At 47.7% G+C, this 24,322-nt stretch overlaps 1 protein-coding gene across 3 annotated transcripts in view; it reads right to left on the bottom strand.

Moving 5' to 3' along the window:
* MRPL1 (mitochondrial ribosomal protein L1) overlaps positions 1-24,322 on the bottom strand; it is a 549,098-nt gene that overhangs the window by 87,800 nt on the left and 436,976 nt on the right. For all 3 annotated transcript variants that reach the window (XM_078676360.1, XM_078676359.1, XM_078676361.1), the window contains exon 6: positions 13,278-13,389. In XM_078676360.1, the coding sequence (XP_078532486.1) occupies positions 13,278-13,389 (112 nt within the window). The remainder of the gene's footprint in view (positions 1-13,277; positions 13,390-24,322) is intronic.

Here is a 24,322-nt window from a genome sequence, read left to right as displayed (position 1 = left end):
ATGGAGTAATGACTACTTGCTTATGACTTAAGATGTAGCCATCTTGTACACAAGTATTGACCACCTGGACAGTTTAAGAGCAGTGGAACATTAAAAAAAAATATATGGCCTCTAAGACTGTATGAGCATAGTAAAATGATATTGCCTATGATACAGTTCTGTTTAAATAAAAAACATTTCTCCTTTAACAAAGAACATTTCCAACAGGTCCAAGGTGTGGCCACGAGGGCCTGTTTGTCTTCCAGCAACAAGTGCTTGCCCATGGACTGGTGGGAGGAGCGGGTCCTCATGGTCCAACACTTTGAAAGCTGGGAAAGACATGATATCTGTTGGTTAAGGTATATTGATGACCTTTTCATAATTTGGAAGGGATCCAAGGAGAGTGCAACACAATTTGTATCTGAGATCAATTATAACAATGTCAATTTACAATGCACATCACACAAGTCTGCTGGCAGTAGATTTTTAGATGTTCATGTCTATATCAGCAACGAAAGAATTGTAACTAAGCTACACAGAAAAGCTATGGCAAGCAATTCTACGATTCATGCCAACAGCGCACATCCATGACATCTAATTAATAGCATTCCCTATTGGGAAATGCTTAGGTTAAAAAAGAATATGCATCAGTGTGAGAAGTTGGCCTGATATGTGATGTTTCCAATTCTGGAACCACCTATTATCAGACCAAACAATCCCTTATGGTGTCTGGTTGTAAGTCAACCTTATTAGACAAGCTATCCTAGGGGTAGCATGGACTAAGCAGCCTAAAGGCTTAACTTAAGAGGTCGTGTTAAGCGAGCTGTTTTACCACATACAATCCTGTAATATCAAATGAAAGGACACCACACAAGTATATATTATAAAAATATATGTGTTTATTACTAAAAACAATCCCCAGTATTCTTTATGAATAAAGGGGCACAAGCGTTAAATCAAAAGCACTGTTTAAACATACAAGTTGCACAATTATGGATGAGGGCGGGTGGCCACTCAAACCATATACTAAACAAGTGGTATAAGAGATGCCACTCGAGCAGTGGTTAGGCCTAGGGCCTAGGGAATCGCTGGGAGCAGTCAGGACAAGCAATGCTGAAGTCGGGAATGGCCCTCGGGATTCGGGAGATGTGCGGAAAGCGCACGCATGCACCAATGTTAACCAATGGTGCGTAAAAGTCATAAAGTTAAAGTTTAAGGACACTTCCGCTGGACCTAGAGGAACAAAACTTAACACACAGACCCTAGAGATGTGCACCAGTGTGGGAACACCGGCGGAGCAAAGTTACCTCACCCACAGGAAGTGGGTGCACAGGGTCGAAGTGACGTCGGGTTTTGACACGCAGGCTCTTGGTGCTTGAAGCTGAAAGGGCTGCAGGCGGGTTGAAGATGAAGTGTCCGGTGGAGTCCAAGGGTGGACTCAAGTCGAAGGGTACCTGAAAGCAGAGGGGACAGAGTCTGGGTCACTCAGCAGTGACCAGGGTGGAACCAGGACGGAACCAGGCAATGTCGGGCGCAATCAGGTGGTCGTCGAGGAGCTTCTCTCCGCTGTCACGTGGGCTCTGGGGCATCTGCGACGTCCAGGAGCAGGTCACGATCTGTCCCACGCAGGCTCTCACCGTCGGTGCAGTCGGCTTCAAGTTTGGAGCAAACAACACTTGGCAAGAGCAATCCACGCGGGATCGGAAGATTGCTTCTCACTCGGACCAGGAAGGTCAGAGTCGGGGCTCCTTTTCAGGGGAGCTGGTGTGGATCTGGAGCAACCAGATTCACGAGTCTTCTTTGTAGTTTCGTCGGCACAGGGACCACTAGCCGGCTGGCAAGTGACCGGGCCAACGCGTTGAGCCAAATGGAGCAGAAGGGCCCCACGCAGCACTCGTCGAGTGTGGAGGGCTGAACTTCGGCTCAAGAGTAGCTCAGGGTGGGGGCTTCTCAAACCCCAGTGCACAGCTTCGAGGGTCACTCGTGGGCTGCACGGTCAGCTTCTCGTGGTCAATTCAAGATGGCGTGCCCCACGCTTCCGGTCGCCTCCACGGGTCTCAGCTCTGCAGGGACTGTGGATCGGGCTGTTGGAAGGCAGGCAAGCTTGATCTCGTCGATCTCAGTCGCTCGAGTTCCGGCGGGAACTGCAACTAAGTAGACGTCGAGGGCTGGATGGTGCCTGCTGCTGCAGGGTGGTCACTCCTTGACCACAAGGGAGATTCTTCGGGCTTCCACGTTGAGATGGAGGTCCAAGGGTCCAGAGTTTCGTTTCTAATGTTTCTTCCAGGAAATCTGATGTGCATTGGCACTGCTCCCACTCTTATTCCAATCTGGGGGGCGTGATTACCTGCTAGGTCCCCCCCTATGGGTGGGACCCAGGAAGGGGGTGGATACACCCCTTTCCTTTGATCCAGGCCGCCCTGGCACGAGGGCTGGAGTGCCCCAGAACCGGTTTGGCCGGATTATGCAAGGGGCAGCCTTGTGCGCCCCAGGCAGTGTCTGGTTTCTTTCAGACCTCCCTGCTACAATCCACTATCTCCTGTCTGGAGGGCGGTGACACCCTCCTGTGACAGGAAACCCTTTGTCCAGGACCCATTTGGCCGAGTTTCGGTCAGCTGCAGGGGTCCAGACATTTGTCTGTGGCAGAGGCATCCATTTTGTGGATCTAAGGTCTTTGGAGAAATTAACCGCATTACAGTAAAGGAACATGTCTTACCCCTCTAGAGGGGTGGAATGCTATCCCAGTCGCCAGAACTGGCGAGGGGATAGTATTCCAAATCGTATGACACCTTACACGACATGTTTTGATAAAGCCAAACCAAAGTTGCTATTTAACCGCGAGGATTATAAGGCACTTAAGAGTATATGGTATGGCATTATCCTGAAACAGCTTAGGGAGTTGTTCCCGACAGCTGCAGACAGGCTCAGCTCATGCTAGAGCTCCATCTCACATAAAACCACGTACTCTGCCTCCAGGATTGATGAGGCCTTCCATAGGAGTGGCTCACAGGTTTACATGTGTCCAGATATTGGTTTAGATATAGGTATACTGTATCTAAGCAAGGGGTGCTTACACCACCTTACCCCAGCTGAGTGATCAGCCAGTTGTGTCAATTTAAGAACCAGCCAGGGGTGGCAAAAGATATGCTGCAGCCCCTGGTAGGCCTTGGTGGCCCCTATGCCCTGGGCACCTATAGTGCATTATACAGGGGCTGACAAGGAGTCCATTTCCAATTGTGGTATGTACCTAGGGTACATGGAATCCATTTTACAGAGAGAGCAGATGGCCTGGGGCCCTGATTAGCAGGGAACCAGGTCAACTAAGTCAAAAAACCAGCTAAACACAGGCAAAAAATCTGGGGTAACCATAGTCAGGTAGCCACCTTCCTACAATCAGTGATGAGGAACTTAAAAAGGTTCAGCAAGAGTCCAAATTAAGATTTCTTGCTTGGGGGTCTTCTGCCCAAATATTGGTTTGAGCCATTTTAAAAACCCAAAAAATCAAAACATTGTTACTAGACAAGCAAATATAGACACCAAGCATTTGAGAAATTGAGCGTGGCCTGGTGCTCGGCAAGATGGCCGCACTGTAGTGTTGCTCTGACGGCCGCCGAACGATATCCTGCATATATCCTGCCTCTACTGAGCCATCCATTGCAATACTTTGTGGGATCTAATTGCTGTGTACAAGGTCGTTCTAGCGCTGTGCTTTGCTCTGGTGTGGGTGCGCCAGAGGGAGACTGGAGGCGAGTGATGTGCTCTGGTGCTGAAGTAATGGCGGCTGAGCGAGTTCGGGGGATTCGCCTTCTGAGCTCCCTAGCTGCGTTAGAGTAAGCTGCTGGAGTATCTGGGGCAGGCCGGAGACCAACGCGGACTGCACTGAGGGAGACGACGCCACTAGTTGTGCGGTGCGATCGCAGCAGCCCGCACCACAGGCTGTAGAAGGTGAGCGGGGGGCCCGTGCAGCGGGACCGGGACTCCGCGGCACGCGAGCGGCCGGCGCTGGATCAGGAAGCAGGCCGCAGATAGACCACATGGCTCGAGATAGAGTCGTCAGTGGAGCTCGCCACCATGACACAGCGTCGATCTTGTGCCCCCCCCCCCCCGTTGGCGCCGCCCAATCCCCTGTTGTGGTGGTCGATAGGAAAGTAACTGCCTGTGTTCGGACGAACTGCCTGTTGGGGACGCCGCTGGAGGCATCCTAGTGCCAAAGTGGGATGGGGCTAGCTTACACGAGAGGAGACCGAGTTTGACATTGGTTGCATTAAATATCAAGCTTTGGGGCGCACTTTGATAGCGTGGTGTATGCATTCAACCTCCACCCCGCAGGACCACGTGTTTGTACCCCCTCAGACACTCTGCACTGGGACATGCTAACGTGTGCACGTTGACTGCACCACTACTAGGAAGTCAACTGGAGCACTGCTTTAATATTCGACATCATCGGTACTCATCTGGTCAGCGTGGTACCCCCATTGCGCCATAGGGTTGTTTCTGGTCCCTGAGTTCATCCAAGATCACTGACAAGCTGCATACAACACCGGCCAACTGGAGACAGCGCTGCCGAGGTGCAGAAGGAGATAATACTATGGGTCACTTGCTAGCTGTACTGCTTGGACGCCATAGTGTAGGTTTCTGGGCGTGCGACCATTACAACGCAAAGTGTGGAATTGTTTTGACCTATTGTGCTGTGCTTCTTCCGCCTGTAGTGTGCAACACGGGAAAACCAGAAAAGAACCAACCGCGTCTTACATTTGAACTACGCAAGGGTGGAAAGTCTGTACAAAACGCGGCCTCGGACTCAGAACTGGATTCAGCGTTGCAGGCCCCCACGGCACTTGAGAAATCCCTTACCGCCATTCAAGCAAGCCTCCAGGCCATAGATGGAAAAATCGAGGCTCTCAATGGTAGGATGGACCACTTTTCCGCAAAAATAGATAAACAGGCAGCGTGAATCGGAGTAGCGGAACAGCGCATCCCAGATGCTGAAGACGGATTACAGCAAGTGGCCGCAAAGACGTCGGACATCACGAAACTCCTAGCTGTTATCCAAGCGAAAAATGAGAACATTGAAGCGCGGTCCCGGCGCAACAATATTCCCGTTTTGGGCCTTCCCGGATCCACCAATGTGGATTACATGGAGACGTTGCTACGGGTCATTTGCGGCATGGACAACTTATCAGCCATGTTTGCTGTGGAGCGGGCTCACAGATCTTTAGCAGCGCGCCCTCCACCTGGCCCCCCCCCCCGAGGCTATTAATTGCCAGGCTGCTTAATTCCAGGGATCAAGATGCAGTACTGCAAATAATACAACAAAAAGGTACAGTAACTCACCAGGGCAATGTCCTATCGTTTTACCCAGATTTCACAGCAACTGTGCAGGCAGCCCAGAAGGAGCTTGAAAATGCTAAGAAGGTACTGCAGAAAGAACAGATCCCCTACGCCATGCACTATCCGGCACGGCTACGCATTGGAGAAGCAGATAACGGCAAGATCTTTATGAATCCCAAACAAGCGATGGAGCACGCTAGATCTCTACGGCGTCAGCGAAATTCCCAAGCTCATACGTCTGACATCGTGGAATGAACAGTAAGAGGGTCTGGGCCCTGCTACAGTGTATGTACATGCTTGCACTGACGGGTGCTCAGCTGAACCTAGATGTTGATTTTGTATGACTAGTACGCCTGGGATATAGTCTCAGTTTGCTTGCACAATGTATTTGATGAGAATGATACTTGTTGCGACATATATGGGCAAGATAGCCAGATCTGGGTGGGTAACATTACTGAGTGGAGAACTACTACATGTTTGTAGAGCCTAAGTGTTGCTTTACTGTACTTTGCTCTCGCGCATTTTTAATGGAGCCAAGGGCTTTCCACCAGATGTCCTGCACTAGGTCTGCTACTGTGTGACATGGTTTGGCCATGGTAGTGGGGTGAGATGATACATCGGCGCCCCCTCCTTGGGTATTCCCCCTCCTAATACACCGTTTCTTGCTGTTTGGGTTGGGTTGGGAGTTACATGAGGCTCAGACCTTTGGCAAATTAGGGATGCTGAAGTGGGTGGGGATAGGGAGGGGATGTTTTATTTTTTTTTGTCGCAGGTACTGTGATTGGAGATACAATGACATTTATGACTGGTGGTGCTATATGTACATGTGCTCTGGAATGGAAAGCTGTATTTACTGCTATGATTACCTCTATAGATGAAAGGAGAAACGTATAACTGTATATCTTGGAATGTCCATGGTTTAAATACGCCTCAGAAAACCAGGCAAGTGTTGGCACAACTGGACAGACATAATGTGAAGATTGCTCTATTGCAGGAGAACCACCTGAGTAAACATACGGAGGGCAGGGTGACATGCAGATGGGCGGCCTACGGGCTGGCCTCATCGTGCTCCACTTATGCGAGAGGAGTCCTTATTCTCATTAAGAGGGGTGTGCTGTACAGACCTGTGTTGACACGGAGGGTCGCTGGGCTATGGTGCAGGGTAAACCTGGGGATGGTGCTGATGACTATAATAAACATGTACGGTCCTGTGGTGGATGATACAACGCCTTACCTGCAAATGTTTAATGTACTACGCACTTGGAAGGAAGCTGCACTCATAAGGTGGGGGAATTTAGACACCTACCTCACGGTTAAAGTTGCACAGTACATAAGGGTTGGCATGTTGGAGATGGGCTTGGTGGACGCCTGGTGCCTGCGAAACGAGGGCGTTTTGGCAGGTACACATATAACACCAGCGTTCAACAGTTGATCTCGACTAGACTACTGGCTACTTAGTGAAGAGGTCAATGGGTGGGTCGAGAGGGTCCACACACTCCCGCAGACTTTATCTGACCACAACCCTGTTGTACTTGAATTGTCTATATCTGCCAATCCGCACCGACCATTCACGTGGCGCTTCAGAGCAGACGCTCTGCTAGATCCTATATACCGACTGTCTGGACTGCTATTATGCAGTATTTTGAATTAAATGTGGGTTCAGTTGAAAGCCAGGCGACCCTGTGGGAGGCCTTTAAGGTGACGATCAGGGGGTGTGTATAAGTACCTCGGCAGGGATCCTTAGAGACAATAGAGGACAACTGCATAGGATAGAGGAACAGCTAAGGGACCTCGAGACTCAATACAAAAACGCGTCGTCTAGGGAGATACTGGCCCAAATTCATGAGCAAGTAGAAGAGTATAACTCTTTAGCAGATACGGAAGTGAAGTATTTATCCAAGCGACATGTGGCCAGGGCTTATGGTGAGGATGGGAGACCGGGCAGGACTTTCGCTAATAGACTGCACGATAGGATTGATAACCCCCCCGATTGATCACATTATTGATGCAGATGGGGAGGCGCATTAGTTCCAACATGCTATAGTGGAGCAATTCCAAAACTTCTATGCCTCTATGTATACCACTCGCGGGGGATGGATGAGTCTGCTATGAATGACTACGGCTTGTGTATGGTTATCAGACGTGCACAGAAAATATTTTCGCCTACCCATTGATGAAGAAGATGTTAAGGAGGCTATTCTGTCTCTGCCAAATAAGAAGGCTCCTGGGCCGGATGACCTTATGGCGGAGTTCTATAAGGCTTATGCTGACCTACTTATACCACATTTGCCAGAAATGTACGCAGAGGCTCATGAGTCAGGTAGTCTCCCCCTTCTTTGCGTCAGGCTTTAATCATCACCCTGCTGAAGAAAGATAAACCTCCTATGCGATGTGACTCATATCGCCCATTATCTTTGATAAATTTAGATGCAAAGATTTTATCGAAGATCCTGGCCACTAAAATGCAGCCCTTAATGACACTTCTTGTGCTTCCGGACCAATCCGGGTTTATCCCAGATCTACCTCCCTCAACCTGCGCACTATCTTTGCCATGTTTCATGTGCTCAATCCTGATTAGTCGGTTGTTGCAGTGCTTCTGGATGCTACAAAAGCGTTTGACTCTATCCAGTGGAAGTACATGATGCATATACTACAAAGAATGGGGTTCCCCCCTGTTTTCACTCGATGGATACAAGTCCTATACACCGAAGCCTCAGCGAGAGTTAGGGTTAGCGGGCTCACAGCAGAGCCTTTTAGTATAGAGCGTGGCACCAGACAGGGCTGCCCCCTCTCCCCCTTCTTTTCACCATCGTTTTGGATCCTCTAGCGTGTAAAATCCGGCAATCTCATAGGGCTGCTGCACTAAATTTTAATAACCGACCGGTTGGGATTTCCTCATATGCAGACGACATGGTCCTCTATGTTCGCGAGCCGCAGCGCTATTTATCCCAGGTTATATGAGAACGTATCAAATTCGGCCTATTATCAGGACTCCAGATAAATTGGGAGAAGTTGGTCATCATTCCTTCAACGCTAGCCTACAGCATCACCCCAGGTAGAATACCCATTGGTATGGTCCGAAGAACCAGTGAAATATTTGGGGGTGTGGATACACCGTGATCCTGAGGTCGTGATCAGGGAGAATTATGGTCGGGCATACACCGCGATAGCGCAACAGATTGACCGCTAGGCCTGCTTGCCTCTATCCCTGGCGGTTCGCATAGCGGTAATAAAGATGGTCATCCTTCTTAAGCTCTTATACTTGTTTTGTAACATCTCGATCCAGCTGACAAAACATTTTTTTCAAAGAGTCCAAACCCAGTTGCTGAAATTAGTGTGGGGAAATAAACAACCAAGAATTAGTTGGCACACATTAACATTGGCATACGAGGGAGAGGGGGTTAATGCTCAGGATTTCTATGTATACTACCCATGTGGGCAGGCTCAGTATGCGTACTTCTGGTTTAAGCCCCATGACTTCATCCCACATGTGACTGTAGAGGAGGGGGACGCCCATCCTGTGCACTTGAGAACTGTTATCACCCACGCCAATAGATAGACGCCCAAAACAGAGATCAACACGATAGATGTCACTATCGCAGCGTGGCAGGAGATTTGATTGGGAGGCGTGCACACAAACTACCTCTCTACGCACCAGCATTGCCCTTAGCGGGACACGCTCCTCTATCTGTGGCTCAAGAATATGGCCCTGTCACGGCACACAGAGAAGCGGGGATTGCACTTATGAGTGATCTGTACCCTGAAGGAAAGTACATTACGGGTGATGATTTAGATTATATACAAAACCCCACGCTATTATTCCAGTACTCCTGTTATAGGCTAAGAAGGGGAGTAAAGGACCATTACACTAATTTTCCCGATGAGCCGGAAACGCTGCAGGCATTGCAATTGGTGATAGTACCTCCAACTAGGAAGCAGCTGATAACTAAGCTCTACAGGGCAGTTCAGGGGGAAACAACCCATAGATTGGACAAGAGTTTGGAACACTGGAACACTGTGGTGACCCCCAGATCACCGACAAAGAATGGGAGCAGATTTGCATGCTGACAGGGCGACTAACATCAAATAGCAATTTGCGAATCATTCATCTGAAGTTTCTGCATCAGGTGTATCACACTCCCAAAAAGCTAGATAAGATGGGGCTAAGAGAGTCGGACTGTTGTAAGAGATGTGGCCAGGATGGTGCTGACTTTTTTCATCTTGCATGGCAGTGTAGGCTGGTGTTCCAATACTGGGAAAAGGTCATTACTCTCATACACACCATGACGGGTAGGGTGGTGCAGTGCACGCCCCTAGTGTGCCTATTAGGGTATGTCCCCCAAATAAAGGTTGTGATGGGAAGGTTTGTAAGAGTGGCTCTGTTGTTGGCAAAAAGGCGGGTCTTATTTACATGGGATAGTCGACTGAGCCCAAAAGTGGATATGTGGATTATAGACATGGTGTACTGCCGGGTACAGCTGGAAATATATGCTGAGGAACTGCCGGCAACGTCAAGACTCAAGGACATCTGGGTTCCTCTGCGGGAATATTTCTTGGCTCAGAGCGAATTGGACTTTGAATAGGTCCCTACTGGAAGGGAGCCTTCCAGTGGCTTAAAATACCCGGACAATATATATTTATGGGGTAAGGGCGGAAAGAGGCATGTGCATGTATGTTATACACTGATCATTGAAAGGTACCTATTGTTAGCTACTTATTATTATTTGTTATGGTTATGTTATTCTGTATCTTGATGAGCGTCACTGCATTGCATTCTTGGAATGTGTATACGCTGTATGACACTGTAAACACTCAATAAATAAAATAATAAAAACATTTTTCTTTAAAAAGCATTAGAGAAATTGGACTATTGGAAGAGGAAATCAAACTCAATCTAACTGAAGCTACACAAAAAAATACAAAATCTTAGAGGATGTAATGAATAGACATCAGATTTATCTCAAGGACAAAAATCTTGCAAACTCAAATGCGATGAAAACGATTACAAATCAGGAAGAATTTTTACTTTTGCAAGAAAATTTGACAATAGGAGCTCACCGGGAGCATGACACGAGCTTTGGGGCTTGCTTGACCGCTGCCAGTCTGGTTGCCATTGCTGGGATCCTCACGCTGTGGTTCTCCCCTGCCGTTGTAGTCCACAACATCGATCGGACGCTGCGGGGGGGACTACAACTCCCAGGCTGCTTGCCGCTCACTTCCACCTGACATCGCGCCCGGAGGCGCTTGAAAAGGAAGCGGCTCCCTCGGTGGAGCGGAGAGCTCACCGGGAGCATGACACGAGCTTTGGGGCTTGCTTGACCGTCGCCAGTCTGGTCGCCATTCCTGGGATCCTCACGCTGTGGTTCTCCCCTGCCGCTGTAGTCCACAACATCGATCGGACGCTGCAGGGGGGGTGGGGGTGGGGGGGGGGGGGACTACAGCTCCCAGGCTGCTTGGCGCTCACTTCCGCCAACATCGCGCCACGAGGTGCTTAAAAAGAAAGCGGCTCCCTCCGCGTCGCGGGACGCGTGCGGGCACAGCCGGGCTAAGCCCGGGCAAAGGGTGGGCCGTCTGTGGCCGTCCGGGGCAGGAGGAGGCAGGGCTGGGCCACACCCCCCAACATCTTGCATCTACCAGACGTGCGGTGAGTGGCATCCAGGTACGACATATTATCCTGCGGCCATTTGTTGAGAATGGGGAAGAATGGTGCCATTGTCCCAGCGGCCAATTTAAATACGATTGATACGGTGCTGGAGCATGCTATGAACCTGATGAGCAATGAAATCCAGTTGGCAGAGAAAAGACTGCCTGTGGGTAGGTTTAAACAACCCGGTACTAATCATCATGATAATCCAGACTCAAGCATGGCACAGTCAACGAGACATGTAGTAACTGTACACTCACCATTAATTGTACTTGGAGAAAATTTCTTGGACATTGAAGGACCAGATCTCACTGGGTTAGCTACCAATGATGAGGCCGATTTAAGCCCTATTGACCCTTTGACCACAGTAAATGCATCCCCCCTCGCCAGACCCGGAACTATGTGGGACAAAAAAAGAAGAGAAAGGCTTTAAAACCACCCTGTCCTAAACCCAAACGAAGGCAGCCACCACGCTTGAATTTTCAAAGCAAATTTCCTTGCCACCCAAATACCAATACAAACCCTAAATATTCCCGTCACCCAAATACCCCCACGCACCCTAAACTAAACCATAAAAACGGCCTTGTCCTAATATATAACAGGAAACTCCTCTCAGAGAAAGAAGCAGAAGCCACAGCGGGGATTGAAAGACAGCACCGTTTATTTCATATAAGTGGCGAATGCATTTCGGCCGGTTTGGCCTTCGTCAGCGCCTGCGGTGGATGTGAAGGAACCCCTGACGTTCTGCAGTTCAAATGCAACCAACCGCACTATGATAGGTGCGAGTGTCCGCTCCGCCCCTCAGCAATTATTATCTCAGGTGATAGTTCAGCCGGTCCAAGAAAGTCTACGGACTCAGTTTCCCAGGATGCAGCAGTGGCTCCCAGGTGAGTAATGCTCAGGGTCGCTCTTGGGGTGATCCAAGAAAATAGCGAGGGGTTGGGTGCTCTGCACAGCGTTCTGGAACCCCGCAATAGGAAACTTGTAGTGCTGCCTCGGGTCCCCTTAACCTCATCAACCATAAGTCCGAGTTGCAAATTAACGGGGGCAGGAGGACAGTGCATCCCGCCCTGGCTGAGGCAATGCCTTGCTGGGCCGCTTCAATTCACTCGGACTGCCGGCGAGCCTGGAGATTTTCAATAACTTGAATAAAGTATATATATTCCTGGAATTCCTTCGCATCCCGTGTAGAGTTTCTTGCACAGCGAAAGTCACGGCACCACAGCAAGGTATTGTTTTTTAAAACGTGATTTATTTCCACACCATTGTGCAAAACGAGCAAAAATAGGACTGTCTACGCGTTTCGACAACCACCAGCCTTCAACTGGCCCATAGAGTCCCTCGCGTCCAGACAGTATTTGTAAAGTGCTTAACCCCTTGTTTGTGTTTACTATTTTTGAGTGTCTAGACTGCTAGCCCTCTTCAACAAACATGGATCAATTCATCTACTATTTTGACATCATTTGTAATGTAAATTTTGGTGTCAAAAGGAAAGTGCAGGATAAAAAATATTTTTCAAATTATACATTTAAAACACAGAGCCAACATTTCATATGATTTTTATATATGTATATATATGTGTGTGTGTGTGCAGATATATTCACACTCAGTGCATTAAAAAAAAAAAAAAGGTTAAAGGGACAATATAGTTAGGTTCTAATTTACACACACAAAACCCTAGAAATTCAGCAGTTATAGTTGGAGTTATCTCAGGAAACTATAACTCGTGCCTTAAGGTACTTATAACTCGCACTCTCACCATGCACAGTTTTCTCATCGCTATATTTACAGCAGATATCATTAATGAGGTCATAGAAGATGTTATAAGCGATGTAATTTGTGAGGTAATTAGTCATGCAAGGAGGATCGGCGGGGATTATGTGCTGAACGTTGCATGAAGAAAGAGCTCAAATGGCAAGGATGAAAAGCCTATATGACCAGATCTATTTTGTAATATTCATGGGAAAGATGTCCTTAATAGAATTTAAACTTTCCATTACAATAGCAAGAACATTTTTCATTAACAATAACAGAGGGGCTTTGTTAAGCATTGACCTCTCTGTTACCAGTGGATCAACTAGACTCAGTTCAATCGTTTGTACGAGAGATGGAGATTTGGCACTTAAAAAAACTAACAAGAACCAAAAAAAAGTGTATAACTTGTCAACTATTAGGGCAGAAATATGACCTTAAATGTGCTTTAATTTATGCTATGAAGTGCAGCACCCCCTCTTCAGTTGCTGTTGTGAGGCTATTTGGGAAATGAAATTTAACAAAAAAGTGAACACTTTGGTAGGGCTTTAAATACGACTGAAAGGCCTACCTCTTTTATTCTTTGGAAATTGTTTCCTAAGTTTGTTCTTTAAAGGAGACAACTTGGGGAGAATGCTGGGAACTGCAATGTAAAAATCGGCTTGAATCTCATCGTCGATAATCTGAACAAAAGAAAAATTGTTTGAGACAGTATCACTGATCACATTTAATTTCTGCCAAGTTCCTGGGAAGATAATAGTTAAAATACTAATGGCCTCTGACAAGAAAGTCAACAATCTGGCTCAGAAACTATAGTCCACATTACATAAAAGTAAGCTTAATAGATAGCTACTAACGCCAAGGACACAACGTATAAAAAACATTATTTGTCATATTCAATTGGATCAAGTGAAACAAACCTGAACTACAACTCCTAGAATGCATTAGGTTGTTAAAAAACACAGGACAAGAGAGCTATATGCTTGATGACATAGAACCATCTAGTAACCTTACCTTTAGAAATAAAAAGGTCATGTTTGACACATGAGAGCCACATGTCACTTATTTTTCATAAGCACACAACATAGACCGGATTATATGGTGCTAATGGCATAAATATCTGTAGAAATAGATTGTCATGGGTTAAAATCACACACATTATCAATCTGGCATCTCACCCAAAGTACATATGGAACAGCCTAGCAGCAAGTTATCAAGTATCCTTTGAGGCCCCATGAAAAAGCAACAGACTTTAGGTTTCAGGGAAATCGAAGGTATTCACGGTTAGGAGGAAGGGGCAATGGCATTGCCATTACTAGGGTGGGGCTACTGCCCTAGCTGCATTTCTTTTGGTCCCCTCATTGTGCCCCATGATCATGTATGCCACGGTCACCAAGCTTTTCCCAGCCAGACTACTGAGGGAAAACCAAGCTGCAACATGGCGCATTATGAAAGCAAAAAACACCGACACATGTAAGTCAGACAACTCATCAAAAGGATTTAATGCAATAACCATTCAAATCAAATGTCCAACTTTGGGGTTATGCAGCTGGGTTTCTTTCATTATTTTGTATTTAAGACAACTTTGAGCGCTAGGGCCATTGTGGATCTTGGTAGCACCCAAAACTTCTGATTGACCAGCCTGGAAACAACCATGTGTGGGCCACGCCCACAGTAGGGTTGGATCATCGCATCTGTCGATCTGTGGGCAGCTTCTGTTGGATGAGTGTGCCAATACCCAGGAAGGTTCTCTGCACCTGCTTGTTCACCTCCTTCTCCCTGAATTGGCTCCATTGGCTCCCAGTTGGTAACGAAGAGGCTAGGACAAGACTGCCAGAACATTGCGACACAAGTAAAAAGAATTCAGAGTTCCTTTTATACCTCAGACCCCAGGGAATGGCATCAGGAGGATTGGCACCATGATGGATTGGGAAACTTCATGATAGTCTATGGGTGGCTGCCATTTTGTATAGGGAAGCTATATCCCGTGAACCCTTACTAGAGGATTTTGGGAAGAAGATTGATTCTGGTAATAGATACCCCAGCAGAGGCTCTTAGCCACTATGCCCCCAGACAAAAGCGCCGATGCAAGGATAATGCTGGTGGGCCGATCGCCGCCAGGCATGTGTCTGAGAGGAATGGGACGGCCCACTGGCATTCCTTACACCTCTCCTGGACTCCACGCCCTGCCCATTCACAGGTGCCATGGTAACTGACATCGAGCAAGGCAAAGGCACAACAGATTGGCCCCTCCCCAAAAAACATACTTACTAGGAAACAAAGAAAAAAACTGTGGACCAGATCTGGAGCGTGAACAGGGGAAGCATTTTCCCAAGTCTTTTCGCTAGGAGGATGCCCTTTCCAATGAATCAAGAACTGCAGTTTCTTATGAAAGAATTGAGAATCACAACTTCCCTGAACTTTATATTCTGGAATCTAGAACATCATTCACTAAAATAGGGGGTGGCAATGAGAAGGATCCACCCAATAAACGTTTCAGTTGGAACGTGTGAAATACAGGATGGATCTTCTAGTGCATAGGCAGTTGCACCCTGAAGGTTGCAGGATTGATGACCTGGACAATCCTAAAAGGGCCATAATATTGAGGCTTGAATTTATTAAAGGAAAGATGAGCAGGAAGAAACTGCGAGGAGAGTCATACTTTATTCCCAAAAGCATATGCCGGAGAAGGGACGCGATGACTGTCAGCAGAGGATTTAATCATAACCTTAGCATCATGGAGATAAAGAGTTACCCTACGTCTTATAACCTGTAACTGCCTAAGGAAACTAATAGCAGCTGGAACAAGGACAGGACCTAAAAGAACAATCAAAAAGGCCCTAGGATGTGCCCCTTGAAAGCAAAAGAAGGGGGATGATTTAGTATCACTGTGCACAGAATTGGGAATACTCAGCCACTGGTAAAAAAGAAACCAATCGCTCTGTGTAGAATTGCAAAAACAGTGAAGATATTGTTCTAGACTTTGGTTAAGTCGTTCTGGTAGTACTTGGGCATATTGATTAGCTAATATCTTGCCTAAGAACATATCATCGGTACCCAGTATAGCAATTGGTTGATATGACCTGGTAGAGTCGGGACTCTCCTAGGTTTCAGGACTGAGACCAGGAAAGTGATGGTGGAAGTTCTCCAGAAGCCAAAGAAGCCTCATTCATGCTGACCAATCTGGGTGCAAGTTGCAAGGAAAAGGCAGTGTAGAATTCAAGTGGTAGACCATCAAGGCCTGGAGTTCTGTTTAGGGAAAAATCTCTAAGGGTTTGCAGTACATCCTCTGTGGAGAATTTGGCGTCTAATGTGTGTTTGTGCATAACAGGGATGCGAGGGAGTGTAAGCCTTCAAGAAAGGTAGTGCAATTATTCCCCGCAGGGTCAAGAGTGGCTTGATACAACGTAAAGTAATAAGTGTGATACTGTTCTAGGATGGCTTCCTGGGAACGAACCAGGGCGCCTATTGGTGATTGGTAGGTTCAGTGATTGGAGCTGGGTTAGTGTCTTGGGTGGAGAGTCAGGCTAAGAGGTGAGCCAATTTGTCCCCTTCCTGATGCACTTTAGCTGCATGACCTGTAAAATTGAAGCGTCATAGCCGTTCCAAGAGTCCTGCGTAGGTTGTTTTAGGCTCAGTGAGCTGCGAAAGCCTTTATGGGTCTGTTGTGGGTTTGAATGATAAGGTCGTAGGCCAGGTCGGATCGAATAAGGTTTTATTTGTTTGAAACAACGTTTGTGTCTTTGAGTCCCCTTTTCTCGGGACAAGGGATCCAGGTCCGTTTTGCTGGGGGGGGTTCTTTTCCTCCTTTCTGTCAGGGGGACGGTAGTTAGCTTCTTCGGATTTGCAGTCTCGGGGGTCCGTCCGATGTACCAAGGGCTAAGGCCGAAAAATAAGAAGAACAAAGAGAAAAAAAAAACTATCAGGACTCTTGTTCTCAGAGTCGAGATTTGATAGGGCCGGGGAGTGAGGAGATACACCAAACACACTGTGCACTAAATGAGACACAAGAGGGGGACTGTGCTCGTGTGGAGGTGTTGTCGGTAGTATTTACAAGGTAGTGGAGGGGGCTGGAGGTCACTAGGTGGTTTTGACGCCCCTCCTTCCTTCCCACCCACCCTGACAACTTGCTCCATACCTGCTCCAGCCAGGTACCTCCGTGGGCGTGGCGGGGCGAGTCGCGGGGTCGTTGGCCTCCTGGCTTTGTTGCGAGTTCCGTCGAACTCGGTCTGCGGTCTCCGTCCTCTTCTCTGGCCGGTCCACCAGTTTCTTCCACGTCGGGGAAACACCACTCTCTCTCCTCTCCGTACTTGTGACGCGCCACAAAACAGGAAGTTGCCTCAGATAGTCTTGTGTGCGGGTCGACATCACCGGTGGGCGGGGCTGCATCCGACAGAAACTCCCAGTTAAAGGAGCCGTGGTCCTGTTCAGGGTTTTGTGGGAGTAATAAAGTTTTATCTTCAGTTTTCAAATCGTCGTGCTGGAAGGGAAGAAGATTGGGAGGGTCACGTATAGGATACCACCACTCAGGTACATCTGTTATTTCTTCGTTAGGCTGACACACCCTGTCACAGGGTCCTGACCTGCTTCCTTTTTCAGTTGAGAAAGTTGCTTCTCAGCAGACTGTATTTCGATATCTAGAGTTCTACAGACTCCCACAACCTGCTGTATTCAATGACCTTGTATCACTGTTTTACATGCGTCCCATTCCACTGACTCCGAGGAGGAGGAGGAGGAGCCATGGTTTTTCACAAAGTAATGTTGAATACTATCACACTGCTCTTTCCTGAAAACTGGATCAAGATAGTCTCTCTGGAGGCATCAGGTCGGAACAAATTATCTGGGGGATAACCAACGTAGGTCCATATAACGGTCCAAGATCAGAGATCCTAGATAGTCGGAGCTGCACATGAGGGTAGTCAATGACACTGTACAGAAAAAAGCAGTCCAATTGTACGTGGAGCCTATATGGCAGAGAATAGAATGCGAATAGTTTAAGGGTAGGATCACGTGTGCACCAGGCATCCAAAAGACCACTGTCGTGCCCAGCTATGTAATCACGCAGTGTGACCATGTGGAGGGGCACTTGCGAGGGGGGGTACAAATCCAATACACAATTGAAGTATTGAAGTCCCCACCAAGAATCCAGGGAAATTCGTTTTTGTGACCAATTAAGGAGGAAAGAGAGTTCCAGATGTCGGATTGGCCAGTGTTGGGAGTATAAATGCCGCCAATAAGTAATGGGGATGGGGCGACCCAGCGTCCCTCAGAACGTGGGTATTGGTAATATAGAAAACAATTGGTTCTGTTGGGCTATACAATTGCTGTGATAAATGTATTCAATACAAGAGAAAAGGTGTTTCACACTTCCTTTTACACAATAAATGAAAAACGATCTCAATTGAGAACACACCAGGAAAACACAGGGAGAGTTGATTTACTCATATATTTCAAGAAGTATGAATCTTAAATGGCTGTCACAAATGCAAGTAAATTGTGAAAATACAAAGGTGACTATTGTGAGAAGGTATAAAACATACATATGTGACAAATTAAAAGAATTGTTACATTTTTGTCCTGTCTCGTTATTTAACACATGTAATGCAAGACTCAATACTGATTGACTATTGGTCGAGAGAACTGTGTAGACGTGTGATGGGAAAGTGTCGACAGTTCGACCCTGGACACGGCGAGAAATGGTAACCGTCACTGCGGGTCTTTCTCAGGACTATGAAGGGAGGGGTGGACAGCCTATAAAATTAATTATAGGAAGGTAGTGATCAGGTGTGTTCTACAAAGGCAAATGCTTCAATCAATGAACTTGCGTGAAAAAGCAGTAAAGAAATTAAGGAAAACACATTTTGAATAACCAAAATGCTCTCAATGAACATATGTTGCGTTGCCTTACCAAAAAGTCAAGACGTAGTGGGGATCCAATATTGGTCTCCAAAATGTGAATTCAGATAGTTTGGTTGAGTCGCAATGCATCATTAGTGCAAATTCTTCCTAATTGGAAAAGCTGAATTTCTCCACCATCAGGTTGGAGTCTGAAACATAAATCAATGAGGAAGGTGTTTGGGTCACAAGATCCTTACTAAAAACGTTTGTGGCACTGTGTTGATAGAAGGGGAATATAGCCTACCTTAAACGTGGGCGATGCCACAGCAACACATGACAGCCACCAGCTGGTTGGAATCCTGTGCTACAGCCTTCACCTTTCCAGCGCTCCCACCGCGAAGTTCCTTTTTTAGGGGATCAACCATGGATGAACAGAGATATGAATTAGGACAGGCCAAGGGGATGGAACCGAGGGAGGAACAACCGACACGGCAATACGAGAGTAAGGTTCCAACAGAACGAGAACCATGGCGAAATTCAGGCACAGCGACAAACTTACAGATGGTGATGCCATACACCTCTAGTTTAACCCTCAATGATCGCATTGTCAACATTTCAGAGTATCACCTTTCACCAGCTGCGCATGGCATTCTAGCTAAGGGCCTATAATTCATCCCTATGGCCCCTCCAAATGCAATCAACAGCAAGTTGGAACTACAACAATACTTTCGCAAAATACGATTAAAATATTATTTTGTGAAAAATGACCAATGGAATAAACAGTCTACAGTTACTGAATTTAGACCTCCCTCCAACTTTACTCCAGCTTCCTACTTGATTAGTGAGTAGATCCTCACGTGTGAAAAAATCGTACTAGAAGAGGTAATGGACCTTCTAAATAACAGAAAATTAATCAAATACAACATCACAAAGGATGAGAAACAAGCTCTACATTCATTAAGCAGTACTCCATCTATTGTGGTAAAGGCAGCACTGAGACTCCACATCCCACAGCAAAGCCCACATATGCCACCTGGTGTGCTTGACCAGCAGGATGCAGGAGGGCATCAGTCCTAGGAGCCTCAGAGTCAACCTCACTGAAATCCATGACAGAAGCTGAAAGATCAGGATCATAGCCTGAATGTCTTATACTCACTTCCTGGGGAAAAGACCCAAAACCGAACCATGTCCAGAATGGCCCCGATGAAGGGAAGTGTCTGAGAAGTAATCAGGTGTGACTTGTGGCTGAGTAGAAAGACCATAGGATCATGCGGAGGTACTGCAATCTTTGAAGTACCCAAGGCGGAACCAGCTTTGTCACCAAAAAGATGGGTCCCATCAAAGGGACAATTGGAAATCACCAAAAAAGTCTGTTAACCACAACCAGGTATGGGGATGGACAGCAAGCAAGTGCCAACTGCTCATCCAATAGAGCCTGTGGTGTCCAGCCCGCAGCAAATCATGAATTTGGCAGCACCACAAACATCTTGAATGGGGTGGTTTAGTATGGGGCATAGATCTTCTAATATACATGGAAGCAAATCCCTGAGGGTGTGTGAGTATCAGCCCAGCAGGCACCTACCATTAACAAAGTGGACGGTGAAACTTGTAGAAGAAAATACCTTCTTCCTTTAGATCTCTACTCTTACACTGCATATCCGGGAGAGCAGTCGGAAGGAGTAGTTTCTGTCCTGTAACTCCAGTTCTGTAGTAGGGGTATCTCTGTTATAGTCATAATCTAGTGAATAGTCCCGCCCATGTGCGTGGACCCCGGAGCAATCAAAAATAATCTCTTATGTCGTCAAAAAATGCAGACATGCACAGACACTTAAGAGAGAATTTAAAGACAGATAATGCAGCCTATATCCACAGGCTACACTGTCCAGTACTTCAACTAGAAATTCCACCAAAAACCCACAAACAGCACAGCCTGTCCAGTTTTCTCCACAGAGAAAAACTTTCCTTTACTAGCAAAAGCCTCTGGAATGATAGAGAGGAAGGAGTGGACAGACAAGCCCCATAGGCTGCCATTATGTGGGTCAGAACAGGATACTGTGCCTTTAAGAGAACTTTTCAGAACTCTCTCAGTATCCCAGAATGCACAGCAGGTCCCTTTTACTTTCAGTTCTTTTTGAAGGCGTAACACGCCAGACCTGTAGCATTCCTTACATGAATATCTTTCTCCACCGGGGAGGAGGGCGGGCGCTTATGACTATAACAGAGATACCCTTACTACAGAACTGGAGTTACAGGACAGAAACTACTCCTTCTTTAGTAGGGGATCTCTGTGTATAGTCATAATCTAGTGAATAGAATGGCAAGCCCATCCCCACACCAAAGCGGCGGTGGAGAGGAGAGAAATAACACCACTACTGTGTGAACAGATTTCGCAGCGAAGCCTGCCCAAACTGAGCAGCTGTCCTGGCATCAGTGTCCAGACAGTAATGCTTAGCAAAGGTATGGACCGACTTCCAAGTGGCCGCCTTGCAGATTTCTGCAATTGGAACATTACGTAGCAAAGCAGTCGTGCCAGCTTTGCCCCTGGTGGAATGAGCCTTAGGTTTACCCCCTAAGGTCTTATTAGCCTTCTGGTAACACAATTGTATACAGGACACAATCCACCTCGAGATGGACTGTTTTGAGGTAGCAAGACCGGTCCTTACTGATCCATAATTGATAAACAATTGGTCTGACCTACGAATATCTTTGGTTTTATCCAGATACAATTTCAACACCCTCCTAACATCCAGGGAATGCAGAGACCTTTCTACTGGAGATGAAGGATTCTGAAAAAACGTAGGTAAAGTTATGGTCTGGTTAACATGGAAAACAGAGATAACCTTTGGAAGAAATTTAGGGTGAGTACGCATAACAACCTTAGCAGCATGAAATACAGTATAAGGTTCTTGGCAACATAACGCCTGAATTTCACTCACCTGCGGGCTGATGTTTTGGCCACGAAGAACGCCGCCTTCCAGGACAGGTGCTGCAACGAAGCCTTATGAATAGGTTCAAAAGGCTCCTTCATCAATCTGGACAGCACCACATTCAATTCCCATGAAGGCGAAGGAAGCCGGACAGGAGGGAACACTTTCTTCAAGCCTTCCAAAAAGTCCTTGATCACAGGGATCTGGAAGAAGGAAGTCTGTGAAGGGCATTTCCTGTAGGCAGTCAGCGCAGCGAGATGAACCTTAATGGAATGGAAATTAAGGCCAGACTGCGCCAAATGTAGAAGATACGGAAGGATGACATCTTCCTTACATGTCGTTGGATCATAGTTCTTGGACTTGCACCAGATGCAGAATCTCTTCTACTTGTACGCATAGGAAGTCCTAGTGGAAGGTCGCTTATCCTCCTTCAGTATGTCCATAAAATCTTCTGGTAGATTCAAATGTCCATATTGCACTATCTCAGGAGTCATGCCACCAAACTCAGACGAGAGGTTGGGATGCACCATCTGCCCCCCGAACTTCGTGAGAAGGTCAAGCCGGCACGGCAGCCGTATGTGAGGAAGGAGAGACTGGTGAAGCAGGTCCGTGAACCACCACTGCCTGGGCCATTCCGGGGCAATCTGGATCATCCGCGCCCTGGACTGAGACAGCTTGATGAGCACCACCGGAATCAGGGGAATGGGTGGAAAAGCGTACAGAAAGCTGTTCGACCAGTTGATCCATGGCGCATTCCCCAGCGTCCCCTGCTGGTAGTACCTGGAGGCGAAGTCTCGGCATTTGCTGTTTTCGGCGGTGGCGAACAGATTACGTCTGGAGTCCCCCACCTTGCAAAGACTTCTCCTAGTACTTCGTCGTTTATGACCCATTCGTGGTTTTCCTGAATCAGTCTGCTCAGTGCATCCGCCTGAACATTCTGCACACCTGGTAGATGGGTAGCCGTTATCGTCAGTCCTCTGGCTAGAAGCCAGCACCAGATCGCCTGCGCCTCCTGCGACAGAGTGTGTGATCTCGAGCCCCCCTGCTTGTTGAGGTAATACATCGTGGTTGTATTGTCCGTCTGTACAAGCAGAGAGTTGGTCTGGAAGGACGGATGAAAGGCCTTCAGTGCCAAGTGAACAGCTCTGAGTTCCAGGAAATTGATGTGATACGTGGACTCCGTCGGGGACCACGTTCCTTGTATCTGTAAGTCTCCGGAGTGCGCCCCCCAGCCGTGGAGAGACGCATCCGTCACGATAGTCTGTGTGGGAATGCCCTTGTGGAAGGGAACCCCGCTGAACACCAACACTTCAGAGACTGAAGAGCATGCAGAAACAGTCGTATCGTGTCGTCCCAAGACCCTTTCCTCTGATCCCACTGATCCTCCAAGCACTCCTGCAATGGTCTCATGTGCAGCCGTGCGTGTGGCGTGAGGAAGATACAAGAGGCCATCGACCCCAGTAGAGAAGACACCGTCCTCACTGTTGTAGATGGAGCGGTCATAAGAGCCTGAGCCTTCCGAAGGAGTGATAATCGTCTCTCCTCCGAAGGAGACACGCTTACTGACAGCGTATTGATGGAGGCTCCCAAGTACTGTATGCCCTGTACCTGAGTCGGGACAGACTTGGACATGTTGATGTGCAACCCCAGCTTGTTCAAGAGAACGCACGCCTTCTGGAAGTGCGCTTGAGCTTCCGAGAAGGAGAAGCCCTTGATCAACCAATCGTCCAGGTACGGGTAGACAAACACCTTGTTCTTCCTCAGGTGTGCAGCTACCACTGCCATGCACTTCGAGAATGTTCTGGGCGCAGACTTCAGCCCAAATGGCAGTACTGTGTACTGATAATGATTGGCTCCGACTTGGAATCGCAGGAACTTCCTGTGTTTGCGTGCAATGGGCACATGGAAGTACGCATCCTGTAGGTCTATAGCACATAGCCAGTCTTTCCTGTTGCAGCTGAGGATAAATCTGATGCAACGACAGCATGCAAAATGTCTCTCTGCGAATCCACTTGTTTGCTTGCCGCAAATCCAGAATGGGACTGAACTCGTTCTTGTCCTTCTTGCGAACCAGAAAGAACCGTGAATACAGACCTCTTCCCCTTTGAGACAGAGGTACGTCTTCTATCACCCTTTTCCTGAACAGGGTATCGGCCTCCACCTGGAGCTCGCACAGCTGAAACTGCGAGCTGACCGGTGGAATTGCTGGAGGCGGGCTGGTGAACCTTAGACTGTATCCATTGCAAACAATATTCAGCACCCACTTGTCCGGAGTAATTTTTCTCCACTCTGCCAGAAAATATTGAACGCTTCCCCCCACCGGAGTGGGTAACGGATGCAGGGGAAGTAACCACTCAGGGCCTAGACCCTGCCGGGCCTCTGTTCGCCGCTGCAGACTGCTGGCCGCCTCTGCCCTTCTGGCGCTTCTGGAAGGGCCTCCGGAACTGCTGCTGCTGTTGTTGCTGCTGTCCTGAAGCCTGCCCTTGCCCTCTGCCTTGCGCCCGAACCGTCTCTGGAAGGGGCGGTAGGTCTTCTTCTCCTTGGGCTTCTCCAACCCGACAGCCATCTCGTCGTCCGCATGCTTGCCAAACAGGGTTTCCCCCGAGAAAGGCAGGTTGGACACCCGTTGTTGAGCCTCTGGCTTCAGAGATGTAAGGCGAAGCCAAGCGTGGTGCCGTTGGTTGACACCATGGCAGTACCCATGCGCCGCCAGAAGAGACACATCAGCAGCCGTGCTGATGAGTTGGTTCGACACCAACATCCCCTCATTCAGAATCTCCTTAAAGTCCTCTTTCTTCTCTCGAGGAAGGAGCTCAGCGAATTGCTGAAGGGACTCCCATAGGGCTCGATC

Source organism: Lissotriton helveticus, chromosome 2_1 (genome assembly GCF_964261635.1).
Source record: "Lissotriton helveticus chromosome 2_1, aLisHel1.1, whole genome shotgun sequence".
NCBI classification, from domain to species: Eukaryota; Metazoa; Chordata; class Amphibia; order Caudata; family Salamandridae; genus Lissotriton; species Lissotriton helveticus.
This window is presented reverse-complemented; position numbering and strand designations above follow the sequence as displayed.